General features: G+C 37.8%; 2 protein-coding genes across 4 annotated transcripts in view; both read right to left on the bottom strand.

The window, feature by feature from the left end:
- Positions 1–867: 867 nt before the first annotated feature.
- On the bottom strand, positions 868–11120 carry nipal4 (NIPA like domain containing 4). Its single transcript, XM_088604291.1, has 6 exons — positions 10379–11120; positions 5989–6237; positions 5131–5187; positions 4651–4741; positions 3834–3994; positions 868–3467 (listed from the first exon to the last, which is right to left on the bottom strand). The coding sequence occupies exons 1-6, from the start codon at positions 10416–10418 to the stop codon at positions 2848–2850; spliced, it is 1218 nt and encodes a 405-aa protein (XP_088460417.1). The 5' UTR covers positions 10419–11120; the 3' UTR covers positions 868–2847.
- Positions 11121–14353: 3233 nt separating this feature from the next.
- The window catches only part of cyfip2 (cytoplasmic FMR1 interacting protein 2), a 43150-nt gene continuing 35536 nt past the window's right edge, over positions 14354–21967 (bottom strand). For all 3 annotated transcript variants that reach the window (XM_088604290.1, XM_088604289.1, XM_088604288.1), the window contains exons 29-31: positions 20926–21164; positions 19360–19507; positions 14354–18456 (exon numbers count right to left, since the gene is read on the bottom strand). In XM_088604290.1, the coding sequence (XP_088460416.1) occupies positions 18289–18456; positions 19360–19507; positions 20926–21164 (555 nt within the window). In that variant the 3' untranslated portion in view covers positions 14354–18288. The remainder of the gene's footprint in view (positions 18457–19359; positions 19508–20925; positions 21165–21967) is intronic.

Here is a 21967-nt window from a genome sequence, read left to right as displayed (position 1 = left end):
ATTCCCTTTTCCCTGCATATGCTCTACCACATCTCTCAGGTCTTTTAGTGATCTGCATACAACTGACACCGCAGTTTGAATCGACAGCTCCTCCAGCTGGAAAACAGAAGAGCAGACAGAATATGGGCCACACTGGTGCGTTGTACAGTATTTCCACTAGGTGTCATGCTTTTTAGAAAGTATCCTACCTATGGAAGGAATTTACTAACAGAAACGTGCTTTCCAGACTTACAAAACAAAGTTCAATGAAGTTTGCACTTGAAGAAGGCTCCACAGCCAAAACATTTTCTCTCTTGTCCTTTTACCTTTCCTTTCACCATTGAATAAAACTTTACCTGTTCCTTTAAAATGTAATTAAATTGAACGGGTAATAAAGTTTCTAAACTACTGGAAGAACTATAATGATAAATTGGTACTAACATGTATAGGTGCAGTATTAACATTTTTATATCTAATGACTATACAATATTGCAGTTTAAATGATTGTTTTTTAATTAGCCAACCTATTTCATATGTCTGTTAATTTTGACATAAATAAATGTGACTCAGTTAAGCCTTCTTTACGTAACTGTTCTGATACAGATGTATGTACCTAATGACTGACATGCAACATTGCAAAAGTCTCTTAAGAAGATGTTTTACATTGTAAAATACATTTATTCCATATAGATTTCTGGGGAGAAAAGGAAACTCCCAATGGGGGTCCACGTGAAGAAAATCTAACATTTGGCAGAAAATAGACTCAAACATTCCCTAAGAAAACAGAAACAAAAGCAACATTCTATGACATTAAGGGTACAAATGAGATAGTAAAAAAACAAATAACTTTTACTAAGGCAAATGATGGGACACAAGTATATGTAAACATTTTATCAGACCAAGGTTTTTGCTTTTAATTGTTTTATGTAAAGAAAACTACAAAACAAAATTGTCAGATTAAAATACAGTAAATCACAGGAACATGAATCGCTTAAGCTTTTTTACATTCACAGTGAAAGCATACTTTAGAACACAAAATCCCAAGCTTTACAGACCAACCTAAAAAACAGTAGCCGTTTACAAGATGTTTAAAGAGGAACATTGTTCCCACAGACAGAACTGCCTTTTATGAATATAAACAGGTGTATCATTGAATTAGTACAAACTTTCAGAGTTTTTTTAATTCTCATTCCACACATTTGTTCAGCCTGCAAGAGGAGCATCTGCTAAAAAGATACTTTAGCTATTTGCTTAACAAAGATCAAAGGTTCAGACAGCTTATACTGAAATAACAGTTTGGAACATTTCTCATCAATATAAATCAATAGCCCAAAGCATTTCAAACAGGCAGATGTCTAAGAGGCTGATAACTAAGAAATTCAAGATCATCCTAGTATGCAGAAAATGTTCCAACAACATATTGTTTCTGCTGAAACTGTAGAAACTAGTAAATGATTGACATCTGGAGTATTAGGAGGAGGCAGTTCTGAACATAAGTTACATTGAACATCAGTTCTACATCAAACCCCCACCACACACCATCATTCATCATGCTATGTATACTATGTGAAAGGTTCGTGAATGAGAGAGGTTTTGTAATGCATAATGAACACACATTTGCCTTCAGGAATTGTGCTCAATCTCGCATGCAAAACAATTCCTGCTTCCTCCTCTCTCCATGCACAGAATTAACTGACACTATTAATCTGCATGCATAACTAGGCCATGTACTCTGGCATTGGATTTAAACTCTTTTTTTTTAAGGGAAGATAACCAGGAGTGCTCTTGCGTAATATGTACTTTAGAGTCATATTAGTGACTATCTCAAATGAATTTGTGATAACAAATACATCTCAGACTTTGCTCTTGATTTAAAATACCTCAATGAACTGGAAAAATGTGCACCAGTCTATGTAATAATCATATTGAATTAAAATAGGAATTTGAAGAAAATTCTAGTTTCTGTACAACATATTCTTATTAAAGTGTCGACTACATACCACTTTAGAATGAGAGTTTGTTCACTCCTCGTTATATAGACAAAAAGTTGTTAAAGGAAGGGCAGTAGTCTTGAGACTGAGTAAAAAGCAAAAATCTAAAAAGACAGAAGGATGACTTACTATATAAAAAGTTCTACCCTCTCCCCACCTAAAAAAACAACAAATATTTCTACAGAGGTTTATTATTCATAGATCTCATTACCAATATAAAATCTGATTTACAGAAGGAAATGTTTTGCAAGAATACGTTTCACATGTACTGATGCATTTAACCAATACTGTACATGAGAAAATGTAATCTGTTTTCAGATTAAATTTAGTAATAGACCTCTCAGCTAATGTATAAAAATAGCACTTGATACATATTAAAAAAAACTCTGAAACTAAGTATTACATATGTATAATTTATGATATTGCCTCTCTTTAAACACAGTACACTCCTGAAAATGAAATGTGGAAATCTACTGATGATTAGAAACTAAACATTTCAAAAGCAAACAGTTCTCCATATCTTTAATCTAGTTTACAATCTTCTCAAGAATGGCTTTCTTCCTTAAAACATACAGGACTGAAGGTCCAAGGTATGATTACTTAAAAAATCCAGGTTCACTCAGAAGTGACAACTCGGGAGTCAAGAAGCAAATCCTACAACTTTGAAAACTGTAGGTGTAGGTTAGTTTCAAAACAAATTGCACTTAAAACCGCAATTGTGTACATATTATTTTACACTTTAGGATATTTCCATTTCAGAACAATACTGCTTTCTGTACTGGCCACTTCATCAACAGCGTTGTCAGCAGCCACAAACGCGAATAAATACAAAACAACATTAAAATATATACACTGTAAAGACGCACAACCCATGTTTTCAGCTGATTATGAACACTCTGGGTGAGTCTTCCATGAAAGGAGGCAGGCTTTCCATATTTTCAATGAGTATGTGTTTGTCATCAACTTTGATCACCTGAGGCGCCGGCTCTTCCACCTGTCTATGATTAATAGTCTGTGGAAGGTTGGCCAAGCTGACTTTGAGATCCCTGAAAACGTGCAGCATAAAAACCCCTAAAACAATCACCAGGAACCCACACAGTGTTCCGACAATGTCCACTCCTGACATAGAGTACCACTCCTTAAAAAGGATGACGGACGTGGTCAGGACAACGGTTGTGAAGAAGACATAATAGATGGGATACACCAGCAGGGTGTTGAAGACATCCAGTGACTTGTTCAGGTAGTTTATCTGGATGATAACCGAAGCCACTAGCGAGACAATCAGAATCCAGGTCAGGGGGTGCTTTATCACAGAGGGGTCCGAGAAGAACGTCTTTATGGCGATGCCCAGACCTTTGACGGAGGAGACGGTGAAGGCCCCAAGAAGAGAGCAAATGCTAATGTAGATCAAGATATTGGTCTGCCCGATCCGTGGTGAGAAGTAGAAGATCAGCAGCAAAGTTGCAATGAGCAAAGTACTTGCGTAGACAAGAAATCCTGTTAACAGAAATATCACAAGTTAACAGCAATAAAGAAATACACCGAGGTCTTCTGAGTTTTCCTGTAAGACAACCTGTTTTAGCTAGAGTTTGTCTAACAGACGTGAAGAAAATAGGATTTAAATAAAACCATGCAATGACGAATACAGTATTATAGCAACTTCTCCATATCGGTGAAATAAGCATACAAAGCCCTGTTAAAATGTCAAAAGGCTTTTTCTGGATCACCTTGGATTAAAATAGCAAGATAAAAAATGTTTTTCAAATCCTAGCTCAAGTCAGTATTTATTTTATGTCAAGGACCAGAATGAAAGTACAAAGTGGGATTTTGCCACACAGCATTTTGGGGAACACAGATCCTTACCTGGATCTAAAAGCTTGGCGGTCATTTCATTCAATGTTCTTACTTCCTCCTCTTCTGGGGCATGAATGACCATTACAGTACTACCCAGTAGGCTGAGAACACAAGCTAGTTTTCCTATCAAATTCAGGCTCTCCCCAAGCAAGTATGAAGACAGTATTGCACTGTGGGGAAACAAGCATCTTCCGTATTAGAAATTAAACAAGTCATCCACACAATCCTTTTCCTGTTATTTTTAGAGGTTTCATTATTACTGGTTTACCTGAATCTCCATCATATCAGATCATAATTATCTATACAAACTATGTCCTCAAAAAGAGCTTTCTTCTAAGAGATGCCCATACTGCACACAAGATAACTGTATGTGCTCTGCGTCACACCCTAGCTGAAAACTAGCACCTTGTTCTGGCCCTCAGTTACACCTTTTAAGAATTACTTTTATCTTTTTGTGTAACCCATTTTGCAACGACTGCACATTCCACACTTGTTTTTTTACACACGTTGACAATTTTAGTACCCAGAAGAACAGGACAGTGCACAAGGCACAACATGTTTTTGGAAATCAAGCCACAGCAAATCAGAGTATCGGAAGCAAGGCATGGAGGGGCATAAACCATCCCATAGTAAAGCAATGCACTGTAACCGTATACAGCCTCAAGCGCAGGTGAAAGAAAACCACATTCAGAAACATGAAGTCCCACTTTTAAACATCACACAATAGTGGGCAAAACATAACGCATTCTATTGGAACTTAAGAGTTTGAAAATGCATCTGTAAAATGTCACATATTATTAGGCGAGCCACGAAGAGGTTGGATTACCTTATGAGAACACTTAAGGCACCTAGTGGAGTTACCACTGTCGCTGGAGCAAAGATATATGCAGCAAAATTGGCAGCTTCACCACCACCCACTGTAGAAAAAAAAATAAGGTAAGTCTTTTTTTTATCAAATCATGTTATCTTATTAAGTTAAACCTGGAATTGTTACCATGGGACACACTTAAGAACCAGGATGATTTGCAACCCATTGTCTACTCCCCCATAGAACTAACAATTCAGAAGTGTTTTTGTATTTTCTGATTGCATTTGCAGTAAGTTCTCAGTAAAAACACATTTCCAGAGACTTTGGAGAAACTCTCTTTCCCCTTACTCAAATCACTTGAGTATTTCTTTTATTGAATCTTAACAGGAGAAAAAAAAGCGGATATACATTTCTTCTCACACTTCTTAATTCTACCTTCAGCATAAGCAGTGCTGCTAAACCATGTGACCAGCTGCTTAGACATGAGACTGGACTTACTGGTCAGTAAACCGCCCCACCACAGCCAGTCCTTCAGGTATCCATGACCACCTTCACCTTTAAAATAACAGATATGTTTTATTGAAATACGGGTCACGAACCTCCGTCTGCATAACCAGTACAGCACCTTTTTCCAGGCCTGTTATATTCTAAACAGATACCCAAGAACCTTCTGATCTCTTGTTTCTCTTCGGGCTATGGGTAGGTTCTCTGTGCAGTCGGGTATGCAGTGGTGTGTTCCTCTACTAAGTTGAGCACAGAAAACAAGTTAATCCAAAAAACAAATATCAGGATGAACCAAGGAACCCAGATAAGTATACATCAGAAAGATAGTGAAGATAGCACCACATTTAAAATATTTTAAACATATTTCCATATCTCAGTAGACATTCCTCCCCCTACCATTACTTAATCCATTCAAGTGACTGACGTTGCAAAAACTAAACCATACAAAAATTCCTTTTTGTTTGCTATACCCACCCAAATTGGTGTCAGCAACTGTTTAAGATTCGGATTTCTGGCGGCAACTCCTTTATCTGCCAGGTATTTAACCCAAAGAGCAGGGAGAATGAAGACCTACACAGGTGCTCAAGTGTCAGAGCATTTTTCTTTTCACCCACTGCAAGCTCCACAGCACCTTACAGGTCAGTGAGCACTAACTGCATTCGTGATGTACAGTACCTCACAGTTTTCTACAACCCGAAAGTGCCATTTATGTTGAGATCTCTTGCCCTTTCTGGTGCATCTACTTGTGCTGCCTGAGATGGAGCCGTGATCACAGAAAACAAAATCTTGAAACCAGGGCTCACCTACCCATGCTAAGCTTCCCCCACTCTACTACAATTTTAACGCGAGTACCTGCTCTGGTTTCCCCTGTCCGAGCCAGTCTTAACAGAGCCAACTTTTTCAGGATGACGCTGCCACCAATGAGGCCTGAAGAGAAAACAGCCAGACACAGGCCAATCCAGAAATTGGAATTTCGCCATCTGTCTTCCGGGAGGTCAATGGCAGTGCCGTTGTTGTAGCTGAGGATGATGGTGGAATTCATCTCATTGAGGACCTCGCAAGTGATATTTTGTGAGGGGCAGGGCAAAGTAATAAACGAACCTGCGCAGGAGAAAGAGAAACAAAAACACAGGAATGAAAACTGAATTTAATTTACAAACTACAAAAAAGACTGAAGTATGCATCCATTTGTAAATGTCAAGTAGAGTTGAATTGTAAAGATGTTAAAGTGCAGGATATTCTCAGCACATACACTTCACACAAATGTGAAAAATGTGGTATATAACACTCGTTTTCACTTACCTACACAGAAGACTCACTTAAAACACTAATCTTCTGTATACTGAAAATATATATCTATTATGGAAATCTGAAGCCTGAGTAAATAAGAATTGGGAAATTATTTACACTATAGCCAGTAGCTACTGTATATCAACCTGTAACTCAACTGGCAGCTCATTGAAATTGAGCAGGTGTGAGTCTGGCCAGTACCTGGATGGCAGATCTCCTGGGAAAGCTAAGGTTGCTGCTGGGAGAGGTAAGATAAGATAAGACCACTTTTATTGGCCACACAAAATTTCTTGTATTAGGAATTTGTCTTTTCGCATACCCCAGCTTGCTCTCCATGAGACACACAGACAGGGAGAGAGAAGCTTGGGGTCAGAGCCCAGGGTCAGTCATTTATATGGCACCCCTGGAGCAGTTGGGGTTAAGGGCCTTGATCAGGGGCCAAAGGGAGTAGGATTCCTCTGCCGGCCACGGGATATGAACCGGAACCTTCCAGCCACAGACGCAGATCCTGAGCCACAGAGCCACCGCACTGCCACAGTGTTGGTGGGGCCAGTAGGGGGCGCTCACCCTGCGGCCTGTGTGGGTCCTAATGCCTCTGTATGGTGATGGGGACGTGTAAACGTGTGATGTTCATTTTACATAGATTCAAAATGCAATTTAAAGACATAATATTATACACATAAGTCTTAATTATAAGGCTCAATATGTATTAGTTCTGATTGTAGCATGACGTCTTAATTACAAGTAATGCATATTATAATTAAAAAGAACTGGGCATTTGATGTCTCCCATTTGGAAGTTTATGATTTATTATAGAATGTGAAAACTTCATTTAATTCCATTGCTGAAGAGGTTTCATCCAGTGAAAGTCTGCATCACAGTTAATTGTTTAAATATTAAATTTACAGAAGTCCTAAAGTATGGTTATTTAAAGGAAAGAAAACCGAAAAAAATGTATGACATCATCTATTTCATAAAGGTAAAGAAGACTTGCATGTTCTTTGCCTACAGTCCAACTTTTTTTTACCTCCATGAAAGTTGAAAAATGCACACCATCGGTGTCAGTTTTGTGAAGATAAAGCTGCATAAAAAAGACTGACATTGCCAGTTGAACTTTGGCATTCAAACTGTACTCCAGCCAGAAAAAAAAAACAAATCATTCTTACACTTTATCAAAGAAAGAACCTTTGTCCCGCATGAAGATGCTTGGTGAGAGCTGGAGCTCTTACAGGTGGCAAGTACTGTAGATAAAGCCTGAACTACACGTAATCTTTCTTTAACGGCTCTCCAGCATGGAGAATGAAATGAACAACTTTAAATTAAGATCCTCTTTTGACACAAGGGAGGTTCTAATCTACAATAAAAAGTCACTTTTCATAAATCAAAATCCCCCCCATTTGGACACAGTATATTCAGAAAATGTATGCCTTCACATAAGGAAAAGACTAATGAAAACATCTCTACTGCTGCTTTAAGAAATGAAACTGTGGCTCAACAGTTTAGAATAGTACTCACTGTTGGTGGCATAGATCAACTTAGTTTTAATGACTGGAAACTTCCTCATTTAGTCAAAACCACAAAGATGATCAACCTGCTACCGTATATACAGTATCAGCAGCTAAGATGTGATTGTCTACGGATCATTTGGTTCCATTAACCAGCTATGCACCTCTTTTCAAAGTCCTTGTGATTTGTCGTTTCCTCACCATTCCGGTTCTTATGCCTGCACTTATGCTACAAGTATACCGTATCTCTAAATGAATTTAAGGTAGTGTATATACATTTACTGCAAAGTCTCTGTGCAGTTGTATTTAATCAGCAAACATTTGTTCTTCAAATATTTAAAGAAAAATTAAAAAGACATGCAGAAGTATGAAGATGGCTGTCCTCTGGACACAAATAAGTATCATTAGTCATAAAAAATGAAGTCACCTGAGAGCTTGTCAGCTAATCATATCTTTTATGCTTTATCAAATTTTAATAGTATAGCGAGACCCAAACAAACAAATGATCATTTTTACTTCACAGCTACTGTCACCAGGACAAGCTAGGGATTGTCTTCAAATGCTTAAATGGACAAGGTTATCTTTATCAAGAGTTTCCTGTTCTTCCACTATTTTCAAGCAGAGTCTTGTTCCTAAGATACCATGGATACGGATACCTCCCTAGGTTTTTTTGTCTTATTACACAATGAAAAAATATATTTAGGGTACAAACTCAACAGTGAAAAATGTAATTATGTCTCAAAAACATGATTTAAAATGAATAACACACAACATTAGACTCCTAACCCCCAATACATTTGGTAGCTTTTAAACACTTACAACGAGCACTGTGAAGAAAAGCGTGTTGTTGTGAAATTTAACTTACTATCCAGCTATTAAGACAGACGTGTTGTGTAGTTATTGACCGTGTAAATCACACCAAAAAAAAAAACTGTTTTACAAGCTACTCATTAGATAAAGTGTTGTGCACGACAAGTGGTTTAGTACAGAATACTTTTACAAACGAACACACATCATCCATTGATAATACATGACCTTCCTGGTCAAAAAGGTATTTTTGCTTTAAAAATTAAATATTGTATTAAGTATATATTTTGGTTGAAACCACAAATGTATACACATAAATATAAGAATTAAGGTGAAATGATTTTGTTTTGTTATGACAAAAAATCCTTATTGTCCTTGATCAAATCCTGATATACACATGATGGATATATACAAGTGTTCAGATTAGGATACATAAATGAGTCTGACATTTTTTATGTTTTTTAGGAAACAATACAAAATATACAGAATATTCATTGGAATTCTTTAATCTTTCATAGTTTTCTACCGATACCGTTAGGTTTTTTACGTCAAACCATTTTGCCTCATAGGAAATGTGGACTAGGTACTTTAGGTAATTTACAGGAAAAAAACTCCGTCTTCAAGTTTAAATAACTATAAACACGTATGATGTTAATTTGTTGAGGTAATTGGTATATACGACTTCATGTATGTGTACAATTAACCATTCAATAAATATTAAGTCCTATACTTCACAATTCGAAGCGTATCTCGTTCCCTAACATAGTTTCGTGTTCTATGTACCTACAGTAGGAAAAGCCCTTAATGAAGAGGTCTACAGAGGGTACTGAGCACATGAAGCGTTGCTAGGACAGCTCCAACATGAGTTTTAACAACCTAGAGCAACTTTTAACAATGCCAAGGGTTATTTATTATTATTATTATTATTATTATTATTATTATTATTATTATTATTATTATTATTACACATCGCCGGGGAATTCTGCATATCCCTTGAACACCTTAGCCATAATACTAGTCACACGTGTGTTGTTTTTCAGATTAAACATCTTCAACAAGTAAGCACATCAATTAATACAAACACTGACTTTTCATTACATCGGAGATAGAATTTTCAAAACCTGTGAGTTCACAAACTTCATGTCGCCCCTAAAATACTCGGGGATCATTACACACCTCACCATCTTCCGGACCGTAAAGGTTGTGTATCTCAATAAGGAGACTTGTTAGCTTAATATAATTTTCTAGTGATTTCCTCTGTGGTCAAAATTAAACTTTACGTGTGAAACCATAAAAGTGCTTTTTAATCTATCATTATGACCAGTTTCTTCACATCTTGATAAATCGGATGCTTTATATCACATTGAATATCCATATTAACACTTGTCCTTGAGTAGCTCCACGTTCAACAGAGCTTTATTGGGTGGGTCAGGAACTTCACCTTGCACGTTTACAAATTACAGCAAAACCCTCTTCTCGTTATTTATTGACTGCATACTCAATCATGCAAAAACCACCATTAATAAAGGGCATATTACGTCATCTCGATATCAGTCAAACAAATCGCACGGAAAAGATAAAAGCTACTTCACTGCAATCTATCTTTAAAGGAAATGAAACGGGTTTGGGCAGCAACCTACCGTTCTCACACGAACTGTTCCATAATTGAACGTCCTGCATCTTTTTTTCTTATTTAGTTCCGTTTTTTTTCTTTCTTCGAAAAAACGTGAAAACAGTTCCCCCCCCCCCCAAAAAAAAATATCCAAACACGAATAATAATTCAGCGACGGCGGTGGGGAAAATATTCAGAGAACAGAAATCCAATCTTATTTCTCAGGTCCGTATGTTTTCATACATAGACCGTCTCCTCCCGTGAGTCCGGCTGCCGTGTAACTGTGTTGAGAGGAAAAACAACCCGACCTGCTGAACTCTACCTGAGATTAGCACCGCCCTCCTCTGAACAGCCACAAGGCGATCTCACAGGTTAGACCACAGTTCCTAAAAGTGCTCATCCTTTATAGAAAGATTGTATGTTATGTTATAAATTATAAAAAGAAAAAAAGAACAATTCGATATCGACAATTCCTATATTCCGGATTCCAATTTATATAAAGGATGATAGTGATTCATGAAGATTCGGTGTTGAGGAAGAATATTACAGTCATGCAAAAGAAAAACTCTTTTAAAAGACACTCATACTTGTTACTTGTGGTGTATAGAACAAAACAAATGAGAACTGTAGAAAAATCACACATTGTATCTGACATTATATCGTTTCCATATAAACCGTACAACGCATGCTTTTCAGTTCCAACTGAAAAGGAGAACAGTTTCTCGCCCTGAACACCTCTGCCCATTTATCTAAAAAACTCGAAATGTAAATTACAGGTAACGATACTACTTTTTCACGTGTCTTCTCGGGCGTTGTCACTGCCAAGCTTGTCAATTGGCACTCCCTATCTGCCGTATTGCGTCACTTTATTAATAATAAAATATAAACTACCAATACCCTGTTGAACCACCAAGTAGTTTAGTTTTTTACATTTGATATTTTCAAGACTGGATAACTCGTATGCAGCGTGAAAGCAATAACATTTTGTGGTAAATTAATTTAAAATAATGAATACGCGAATCGATATGTTTATTGCTATGTAATTTTATGTGCAACTTTCTCATAACTATTAAAAACACATGGCAATGCATGTTTCAGTAGCAGTCAAAACACAGGGCTGAAGGGGTAAAATGTAACTCCTAAAGATAGAGCTGGTGGAAGTAGTAACGGGTTAGCAATCCACCGTAACCACAGCCTAATTTTACACTTAAGAAATCGTTTTAGCGATTTAATTTACATTTTCATCAGATCAAGTGCCACTTCTCCACGTAAACACGTGAGAGATTTCTGCGATAATTGTTACGGCAGTAAAGCATCTTTTAACAGCCTTTAGGTTTTCAAAACATGACTGCAGGATCAACTGGGTTACTGGGTCTAAATGCGTTTTGATTGCATTTTACGTTTCATCATTTGGGCTGATATTTATTGTTTATCATTGATTTTTTTTTGTAATTTTCTGCAAAGATTTCCCTTTCTGCGCTTCACAATTTGCAGACTTAATAAACTGTTGTAAACTGCGACACTCCCATTCGAAAGAACTGTTACTGCTTCTGACAAAACCTGTTTTTGATGGTATTGTCATTAGTACACTTGAGCATAGTAATATAGACCACGCCTCTGCAGACCGCATTTTCATTAAATCGGGGAAAGAATGTGTCAGGTTATAGGTGATTTCTTTCAGTGCCTGGTCTTTGGAGGTGTGAAGCACCACGAAGGTATTCAATGAGCTGGTAAAGAAAATTATCCTCTCTGAAAGCACCATGCATCACTATTTCAGGAAACAAAACACAACAACAACACAACCATTTACACAACAAAAAAAAAAACACAACGATACTGAAAAGGTGAAAAAGAAAACTGGTATTTAGAAAACCAGTCTGCTAATTTTGTCCTGGAAAAAAAGCTGGAAACATAAATAAGGAATCTCTGTATAAACGTAATGATGAAAACAGTGGTTGAAGTAGTTCCATCAACGTTCCCTTGTAGAGCTTTCCAGAAAGATAAGCTCGTCATTGAGAAACGACCTTGAAGCGTTGGGGACTGTAAGCCACACAAAAAAAAAAGTGAGGTGAGGCTACAGAAAATAAAGGCAAAAATGTTTTTATCTGTGACATGACAGGCCTTTTTACTAACATGTATTACTTAGGGGAGTATTAATTTTTTTTTTGTGAAAGCATAATTGTTTTAGGATCCTGTTGATGTTTACCGTTCCCGTGGGATTTCTAAGTTTCCTGGAAAAAAAAAACTATAAAAAGCATTGGTTCTCCCAAGAATGCTGCAAAACCTGAAATACTGCTGGGAACAGCAACACAGCCCTGAAGACCAGACAGCAGAATAAGGAACCCATGCACAGTTAATTTATGTTAATAAGACTATTTGGTTCCAATTGCCAATTCAATGGCAGAGAACTATAAGCTTCAGACTTTAGAAGAAAAATACCAAAGTTTGTACTTTTACATATGCCCGAAGTTTTCCATATACTTATGCTGTTTTCAATATCTAAAAATGAATCATGTAGAAATGATAGTGGATTCAAGACATTTTACGAAACTGCTCAGAAAAGAGCAAAAACTTGACAATCTGTAAAAAGAAATTTAATTTCTTGTGCTGTGTAGCAATAAGCCTTACAGATTCCATACTGCCTGGAACTCATTCTCCATCAGTTTATTTCCCTAAAGTTATTAATGCCGACATCTGTATTCTTTCCACTTCAAAGGATCTCAAACAACTTCAAATATAGGAGGGAACCCTCTTCTTTCACCACTGAAGTGGACTGGATCCAGTTCAGGGTGGTGGGGGAGCCCAACCCAACAGCTAGTGGGCACAAGGCAGGATACACCCTGGACGGGACGCCAGTCCATCACAGAGCACACCAAGACACAGACACATACACACACTCACACCAGGCCAGTTTTTCCAGAAGCCTATTAACCTACCAGAATGCCTTTGGACTGTGGGAAGAAACTGGAACACCCAGAGGAAACTCCCACACACACAGGGGAGAACTTACAAACTCCACGCAGATGGCACCCCTGGTCCAGAAATGAACCACAGAACTGTGAGGCAGCAATGCTAACATACGTGCCAGCATGGTGCCCTGTTTACATATTGCTTTGTTTCTGATATTTTCTGTTCAAAAGAAAACTCCCTAAGATGAGCATGCTTCTGAGATGAATGTGTCAAGATCGTAAATCCCCCCTCTTAAGGGAGCTCCGGCTCTTTCCCGTTTTAGTTGATTTTGTGCCACTGCCTCCTATTCAGCCCCTCCCTATTTAAGCCAGATACTCCTACCATTCTGGGCTCAGCTTTGGAAGATGGACTCCCGGAAGCCCACCTACCAGCGGGTCCAGGAGAGACCGGAGGCATTGGCTTCACCACGACGTCCTGACCCTCTGGGTCCAGGGCTGGGAGTGCCCGGCCCCGTTAACCCACTTTTATTCCCCGTCCCTGCACCGAATCTGGCTCCCGTTTTTAAACCTTGTCTTGTCTGTCCTGGATGGATCACCCGGCTGTGGACCCTTGGACTTCACCCTGGATTTACCCTTCGAACTCCTTTGGACTTGTATGCCTGGACCACGCCCCCGAGCCCCAGTGCACAGTGGTCACGCTCCCGTTTGTCTGCGAGCCCAGTTCCTAGTTGTCTCTTCCCCGTGTCTGTTTCACTCCCTTCCGGATTCTACTGTCTGCATAGGGTCCTGATCTACGCTTGTTGACAGAATGGTTTGCAATAATATCTTAGTTTCCCATCACCATGCCTCAGCATTTTCTGTTTTATTTTGCTATCATTAGACATTGTTAGCAAAAAACAAACATGATAAATTCACACAGAATACACAAAGTCATTTCAAATTATTGGATTATGGTTGGGCATTTAATCTGATTTTTATCAAACTTTTATATCCCTTGTGTAATATACAAAGACGCCTGTGGGTAATAATGGCATGCTGCCACACTCTCCTCTCAGCAAGTGTTTTTTTTCCTTCCAACATATTAATGACACATATTTTCTACACATATTTAAGTTAGATTTTATTTAATGAAAATACAACATATTTTCAATGTATCCTTAAAGGATTTTGTTGTTTATTTTTTTTCTAGAACATAATCACTCGTACAACAATATCATGAACATAACCTTATGTCACAAATAGAGACATGTTCAATTGCCTGCCATGCTAAATTTTTTAAAATGTCATGTTTTTAAATAACGTCCACCCTTTATGGAACGACACAATGGATCCATGTATTAATAAATACAGTTCAAGAAAACAGCTACTTCTTAAAGTCGTTGTAAAACCAATGGTCTTTTTTAAATACAAAACTAAACAAGAAAAGAAAGCATTCAACAGAAAACGTTTTACAACAGACACAGTCGTGCATTTTTTCCACAAGTGTGTTTAACTGATAATCAAAATGCACCTGCTTAAAACAAATGAAAAAATATATATATTCAAGTAACACTGCTAAAGTAAAAAGTAAATCATTAATACTGTCTTGTCCCCCTTTTCAGAAAAGTGTTTCTCCAAACAAAGCTGTAAATGTGCCCTTCAGAAGGTCACAAAATGAATGTGTATCAATCTGACTCTTCTTAAGTTTTCACAAACACTATTCCATGTTATTTGTAAATCTGAGAGTTCTCTCTTTTAACAGTTTTAATTAGGATTTCATTTTAACACCTTTTGTTAACAAGACATTTATTTTCTTGGCTCTTTTTACAAAATTGATTCTAACTTTGTGATGAAATTCTTACAGATCTGAAAATCTACAGACACATTTGCAGTTTGCATACGTTTGCAATGAAACAACCGCTAAAAAGGCAGCAGAAACATACAATGTTCTAATTCGATTGGTAAAAAAGTCATTTGTTCATCAGAACTGAAGATATGAACACCTGCAAATGACAAGGTTTACAATACTAGAGACTGTCAAATTACTAGTGAAATACACAAAAGTAATGTAGAAAGAGATATTCATCCCTATATTAAACACTTTTAAGAAATGTCAATAGGACCTAACACAAAATGTAAAGGTCTGATTTTCATAGGAAATTGTGACTGAGTAGTTTTCCTAAACTACTGTTCATGTACGCCACCAATGCAGGTTATGTTTTATTTATTACAATTATCAAATACCCAAGATGAGGTCAGTTACATCACAAGAAGACTTCATCACAGTAACAGTGAATTGTGGGAATGTTGCTTTAAAATGCTAGCCTATAGTCAAGAAACTTGGCAGTCTATAAAGAAAAAAACAAAACATGACAAATTCCTTGGAATAACTTACTTTGCTTTGAAAATCAGGCCCTGAGTGTTAAAATAGTACAAAACAAAATTAAAAGAAGTCCAGTGCAGGAAATGGAATGCTAATGGCTACATAATGTTTCCACTGTGCTTATACTACCGATCAGGAAAGCCAAGTATCTGTCTTGATAAATGACATGAGACTCTGTTCCTCAAGATCTGAGGCAAACTCGAAGCATGACGCAGGAGCTACTTTCTGGTCACTGCAAACTACACAATGGATCTACAGTACACTGTTCTAAGAGGAACAACTTTTTTTTTCCTTGTTTATTTCTGGAAAAAAAATATATCTTAAACATTTAATACATTAAATCCTTCCTTAAAGACATCTCAAAGCACTTTTTTAAAACTTGATTGTATCCTACCATGGCTTGGAAAGTGTTTTCTAAATGACAACTACTGTAAATTCATTAGAGGTGCGAGTCAGAAGAGTAAATTCAGAAGTAATTTGACCATTTCACCAGTTTTGTTGATGACATTCCCCTTGTTAGGAAAGTTTTCATTCAAACTCAATGTGAGAGAGTTATAGTTTGACTTCCTTGACCTTTTGACATTTAACTTGTTCTTTAACATAGTTGTTGTGTTACAAATGAGATTAAATAACCATGTTTCACAAGTACAGAATATTTCTGTGAAAGTCACTGCAGAGATGGAGATCAAGGAAGTGCATTAATATATGAAGAAAACAACACATTTTGACCTATTTTATCTCCCAATTATACTCCCTCTTCTATATCTGTTAAACAGATGTGTTAACACAGAGAAAGTTTGGAGACTAAACTGCATGAGCATAAAGAGATAAAGGCAGGGCCCTGACATAATATAGTTTCACACTGGTATGTTCTTTCATTTTAACAAAACATCAAGAAACACACAGGATTCTGCAATCTGTTGTCACTGTCCCTCATTGCCACACACACCCTACACTCGGGAACATTTTAATTCCTTCTTCGTTGACTCATAAATCTTTGGCTGAATTTTATACCACCCAGGAACTCAAAATGGTATTTTGCGAACAAAAAAATGGGAACACGAAAAGGCTGCTATTTCAAGGGAATGCTCTTCTTTTGCTTTCAAGAAAAAAGAAAAAATAAAAGCTCTGAAAAGCAGTGTGGGTGCTGTCCTTTTTTCTTATCTTTTGACTCCAACCAGAATGAGCCTAATTGAATGGGTAAGACAAAAGCAAGAATATTTACAAGTAAAATCTTACACGTCAAATTAGTTTTTCCAGAGGAGTGCTGCCTTCAACTCTTCACAGTGGTAAGAAGGCAAGCCTGCAGGACTTTCATAGCCAGTGGCTCCCATACAAAAAGGGGTGTGTTGTGGTTGGTAAAGTAGCAGTTTTTGCCAGAGTAAAGAGATTAAGCAAACATGCATAATGAGGTGAGGTTCAGCATGACATAACCAGGTATGTACGAATATACAACTTCCAAGGTAGTGAAACTATTTTATGGTGGCCTGTCACTGTAAAACTCTGTTACTCATGAATGAACAATTAGCACGTCTAAAAAATAAAAAAAAGAGAATGTACAGACTTCAAAGGTGGGGCTGTTAGTTTCCTACACATGTTACAAATTCATATTAAAGGAGGCATGCACACCATTAAGTGATCCTAAAATGTGTCATTCTGAGAACTATTTACGTTAAGGAATTCTTTAAACATCAGAGAACATACATGAATTGGTCAAAATAAACGTCTCACTCTTTAAAAAACAAAAGAAAAGTAAAAAGAAAGTCACTGTGAAGGGACAGGAAGATTTACATAGTCATCACTTGGCCTTTTTGGAATGCAAACTGTTGGCCATATTATGCTTTATTAACATAACACACTTTATTCTGTCTAATTGCGCTCATTTTATCCACCAAGCACACAGATTTCCTTTAAAAGCCTTGTCACCATATTATTAGTAATATCATCAGTATTACTACAAAGGCCAAACTGATACTCGGGCTTCTCAAGTTACATAGATTTGTCTCTGTCCTTTAAAGTCTCCGCATTTATGTGCATTTTACTATTCTACCTTCAAGGAACACAAATTCTCTGTAGGCTGATTTTGAGAAACCCAGTTTTTAAATGAAGTCATCATTTCACTATCTGAAAGAGATATATACCACAGATTTGTAAAGCTAGTTAAGTAACCCCAAAGCTGCATCATTATTTCCCAAGGTCTGTTCAGTTTGGAGACAAGACTAAAGCAACTGAAGACTGAATGACATCCAGTGTCTCAAAGGAACCTGAAACCAAAACCTTTTCTCCTGAAACTTTGTCTGTGAAGATTACGTACTTGAACGTGAGGTTAAAATCATAATACTTTTATCACCATACAGCTAAACGCATCAAGGGCTTAGATTATTGGTGTCATATTTACCAGCTCACACTCAGCTTTCCTCCAGTATGGTTGACCACCCTCTGAAAATTGCGTGCAGGAGCTGAAGGTCCACAGCCAGCGACTCCCTTGCATCAGTTAAAACTACCAAAATGAGAGCATGCGAAGATCGGTTGACAGTTTTCACCACAGCATTCAAGGCAAAAAGGCTTTAACAGCATTTATGGGGTACGTTAATCTTTAATACCAATTTGCCGAAGACCAAGTGAATGGTTTGCTATATTAAAGGCTTCCTGGGCAGTGGGCCATTTTCAACAAGTGGTGGCCAGGGACTGGTGTATAGGAGGCTGGAAACAGCGCACGTGTTCAACTGTAGAACTGTCCGTCTCCACGGCCTTCATGTACTTGTTCAAGATTGCGAAGATCTCATTGTTCAAAATCTGATACTTTCTGATGCGGTCAGCCATCTTCTTCAAGGGCTAGCAAAGAAAGAAAAGAGATTGCCATTAAAATGACACATTGGAATAAAATGTAACAGCTGATAACATCATAAATAGGACCTCATAAACTGCTCCGTAGGCTGTCTGGCCTGGTTTAGCAGTGACTGATTGCGAACTATCAGTCCAAATAAAGTGTCCACTAATTCAAGCGATGATCAGTCAAAGTCTTTTTGCTTCTTGATCAGCAAAAGTGATTCAACAGTGAACTTTGCCTGGGTTTCCATGAGAAGGAAACAATGCTGCATACAAAAGCTTGGTTCCAAGAATAGGTTGAAACATGATCTTTTAGTTTTGTTAAAGATGAAAGGGGTCAGGGCTTTGTTGTACCAAACTAAAACATTACAAAGCAAAACCAATAATTACCCATAGAAAACATTACTGCACCCTAGAAAAAATGACTCATAAGTAAGCCAAACATGCTGACCACTCTGGTTAATCACTTTTCCACATCTTATGGCAAAACTGCGTAAAGAACAGCAAAAATTGGATAATTACATTTTGTAAATATACAGGTTAAAAATTATACAAAAATATTTGAAAACCAGTACAGATGCAAATTTGTGGCCAACCACTGCCAAAGCAGACTTAATGTGTCAATATAAAATTTTCTGCTAGCAAAATCCTGTTTTAATACATAATTTAATTGTTCCATTTGTTACCCATAAAGTTTTCTTACTCTTAACATAACTCAGTTTTGTTGACAATATATTGTGATACAATTGAAGAAATGATTCAATGCAACAATGATGAAGCCAGAATTGTAACGCACAGCCAGCATACCAGTTCCCCAGATAACTTCATGCAGGTATGTCTGTCTGAAGACAAGTTTCTCAGATGTCTGCAACACATTAAAAAACTGATGAAAAAACCTAATCAGCATACCACATTTTTGATTATTTCATCCTTGCCATCTTGCCTCTGGACCTTGAGGAGGTGGTAGCAGAAGTCAAACAGATCGAAGCGCCGCTGCTGTCCCAGCAGGACAATGATGGAACAGCCAGCCCAGTTCAGCCCATCCCCGAAGCACTGCCTACACAGAAAGCACAAGAGCTCTGAGCGCTGAGGAAAGAAATACAAGTTCATTTCCTACATTTACTAAATGGACATCATTAGCTGAAGTTCGGGAGGGATAACAATGTCAAATTGCAGGCAGCTGCACCTCATCACCATCATTGTGAAATCAGCTCTATACATCAAACTCAAATCCCTCCCTTCACTCTCATCTCAAGCATCTCTCCTCTACCCATCTCCACCTTGCAACTCCCCCTAGTTTCACTCCTCTGTGATTGGAGTTTGAGCCTTCTCATTCTTTGGCCTGAAAGGCCATTAAGCCAAACCATTCTCACCAAATAACAGAAACATTCACAAAGCATTCAGCTCTTGGATGCTGTTATCCCTAGTGAAATAGTAATATACGTGTGCATTTAAGTATTCTGCACTGAAAACAAAAGGAAGCCTGGAAAATCTGGCATGTATAATCTACAGCTATATTCTAGGCCACAGCTTCTTTGACTTTTGCATTCAGCTGGAATTCAAAATTGAAAAGTTCCTAATTTGTTCAAGGTAATGTCTTAAGTCTACGATCACTCATTCTGCAAATATTTATGAATAAATTTTAAAAAAATATTCTGGTACTGTGATTTTAAAAGGAACATTAAGTCATCTACCTTATCAAACCTGTTTGTAACACCTGTCCCTGTCTCTCCTGTGAAATCTCACTGCGAATCATGGAATATAAACATTACTACTGTATGTTAGCCAATAGTGATGAGACAGGAGTCAGACTTAACAACTCCACTTCATGTTTGCAATTACAATTAATAATTGTCCTGCCTATTTCCCGCTATTATTCCAGTTATCCCACTTTGTTATTGTTATCCCAGTTTGAATAAGTGTATCGTAAAATCAGCATTGTAATGCCTGGTACAACAAATTTCACATGATAAATAATACATTATGAGATACAGTATCTAATACCTATGAGATGCAGTACCTAAAATATTAGGACATTACCAAAAAATTAATGGAAGAACAGATTAAAAACAATTAACTCTCTGGTAATATTACAGATAAGATAGGAATTTGCTGTATACCCAAATGAGATGCAATGCATTACTCCACCGTCCTGCTTAGACATCTCTTTGTATAACCAAGGACTAAACCAGCGTTCTACGATCAATTCCAAAACACAGAAACTAAACAGATTGTGTGGACGAGCATACAGTATATTAAGAAGTCAAGCATGTACACGTCTTTCCAATTCATTGTATATAATGCAGGCGTAGCCCTTTTGGCTTAAAAAGCTCAGAAGAGTTGCAAATCTAGTTTTGCACGTTATTCTGTAGCTGAATTCAAATGTTAAAGGATTGAGAAATGCGTTATGTGCATGTGATCAAGTCCGATCATCATCAAGTGCGACAGACGCAGACGGGGCTGGGCGCGACGTACTCCGCTGTGAACTCGTTGGTCCCCACGGGAATGCAGTACACAAACTGCATGGCGCTCCAGAGCCGGTGGAACTCCACACACTCGTCCACGTGCATCACCCCGTTAGTGGGAGGGGGACCCCGCCACACGGCGTCCTGCAGGTAGCTCCGGATGCGGGTCAGGATCACCTCGAACATGGACAGACCGCAGCACAGGCGCTCTTTGGTCAGGAGGTCCCCCTCTCTCGCAATTGCAATTTGCTACAAGGAAATCAGAAGGAAATTTAGAACAACAGAAATCTCCCCGACGGGTCCTGGTCCTGGTCAATGATTGACCTTAATTGCGACTCAGTCCATGTTTTTAGTCCGGCAAACCCTAGTGAGGTGTTGTAGCCGTTTTTATTTTTTGTCAGTTTGCAAAGATCTGGAACAAATTTCCTGCCTCCAAGACCAGCAGTGAGGAGGACTGCTCTAACCAGGAGGACTGCTCCAAAGGCCCTTTGAAAAAGTCTTTGAAAATCCTCAACTACAACAAAAATGAACTTTACCAGCCATATAATTCTTAAACATTCTTTGTAGGTTGATTCATCTTGAAAAACTAAAAAGGTCTATTTACTTATAATAGTAATTTAATCAGTTGGTATTATATTTGATCTCTATATTGCATATTGTATTTTATATTTTGGGAAAAGTTGTAAAAATAATAGAAAGAACATAGAAATATCAATCCTATTTTCTCCTATACCTTCCATATTGCCATTCCCCACTCCCAACATCTCCACCCTTCTTTTTTCAAGCAATGGCTAGAGGCGAGCTCAGAAAAAAACTACTAAAAGCCAAATAAGCCTGAATGATCCCGACTTGTTTGCAAACAGTCTTGTGATCCTAGGTGGCAGCCCTTTCCCGCCCCAGCATCAGATAGCAGTCTGTAGGCACAGGCTAAACAATGCTCTAGTGACGTCCACTGAAGCCACAACCACTGAGTTACCATGCTCTCTTAGCAGCAGTAACACTAGACAGCCAGATCTAACTCCACTGTACAGACTATTCTTGGGATGGATTGT

Source organism: Lepisosteus platostomus, chromosome 13 (assembly GCF_059453375.1).
Source record: "Lepisosteus platostomus isolate fLepPlt1 chromosome 13, fLepPlt1.hap1, whole genome shotgun sequence".
In the NCBI taxonomy this organism is placed as follows: Eukaryota; Metazoa; Chordata; class Actinopteri; order Semionotiformes; family Lepisosteidae; genus Lepisosteus; species Lepisosteus platostomus.
The sequence above is the reverse complement of the archived record's forward strand: the minus strand, read 5'-3'. Positions and strand labels throughout refer to the sequence as shown.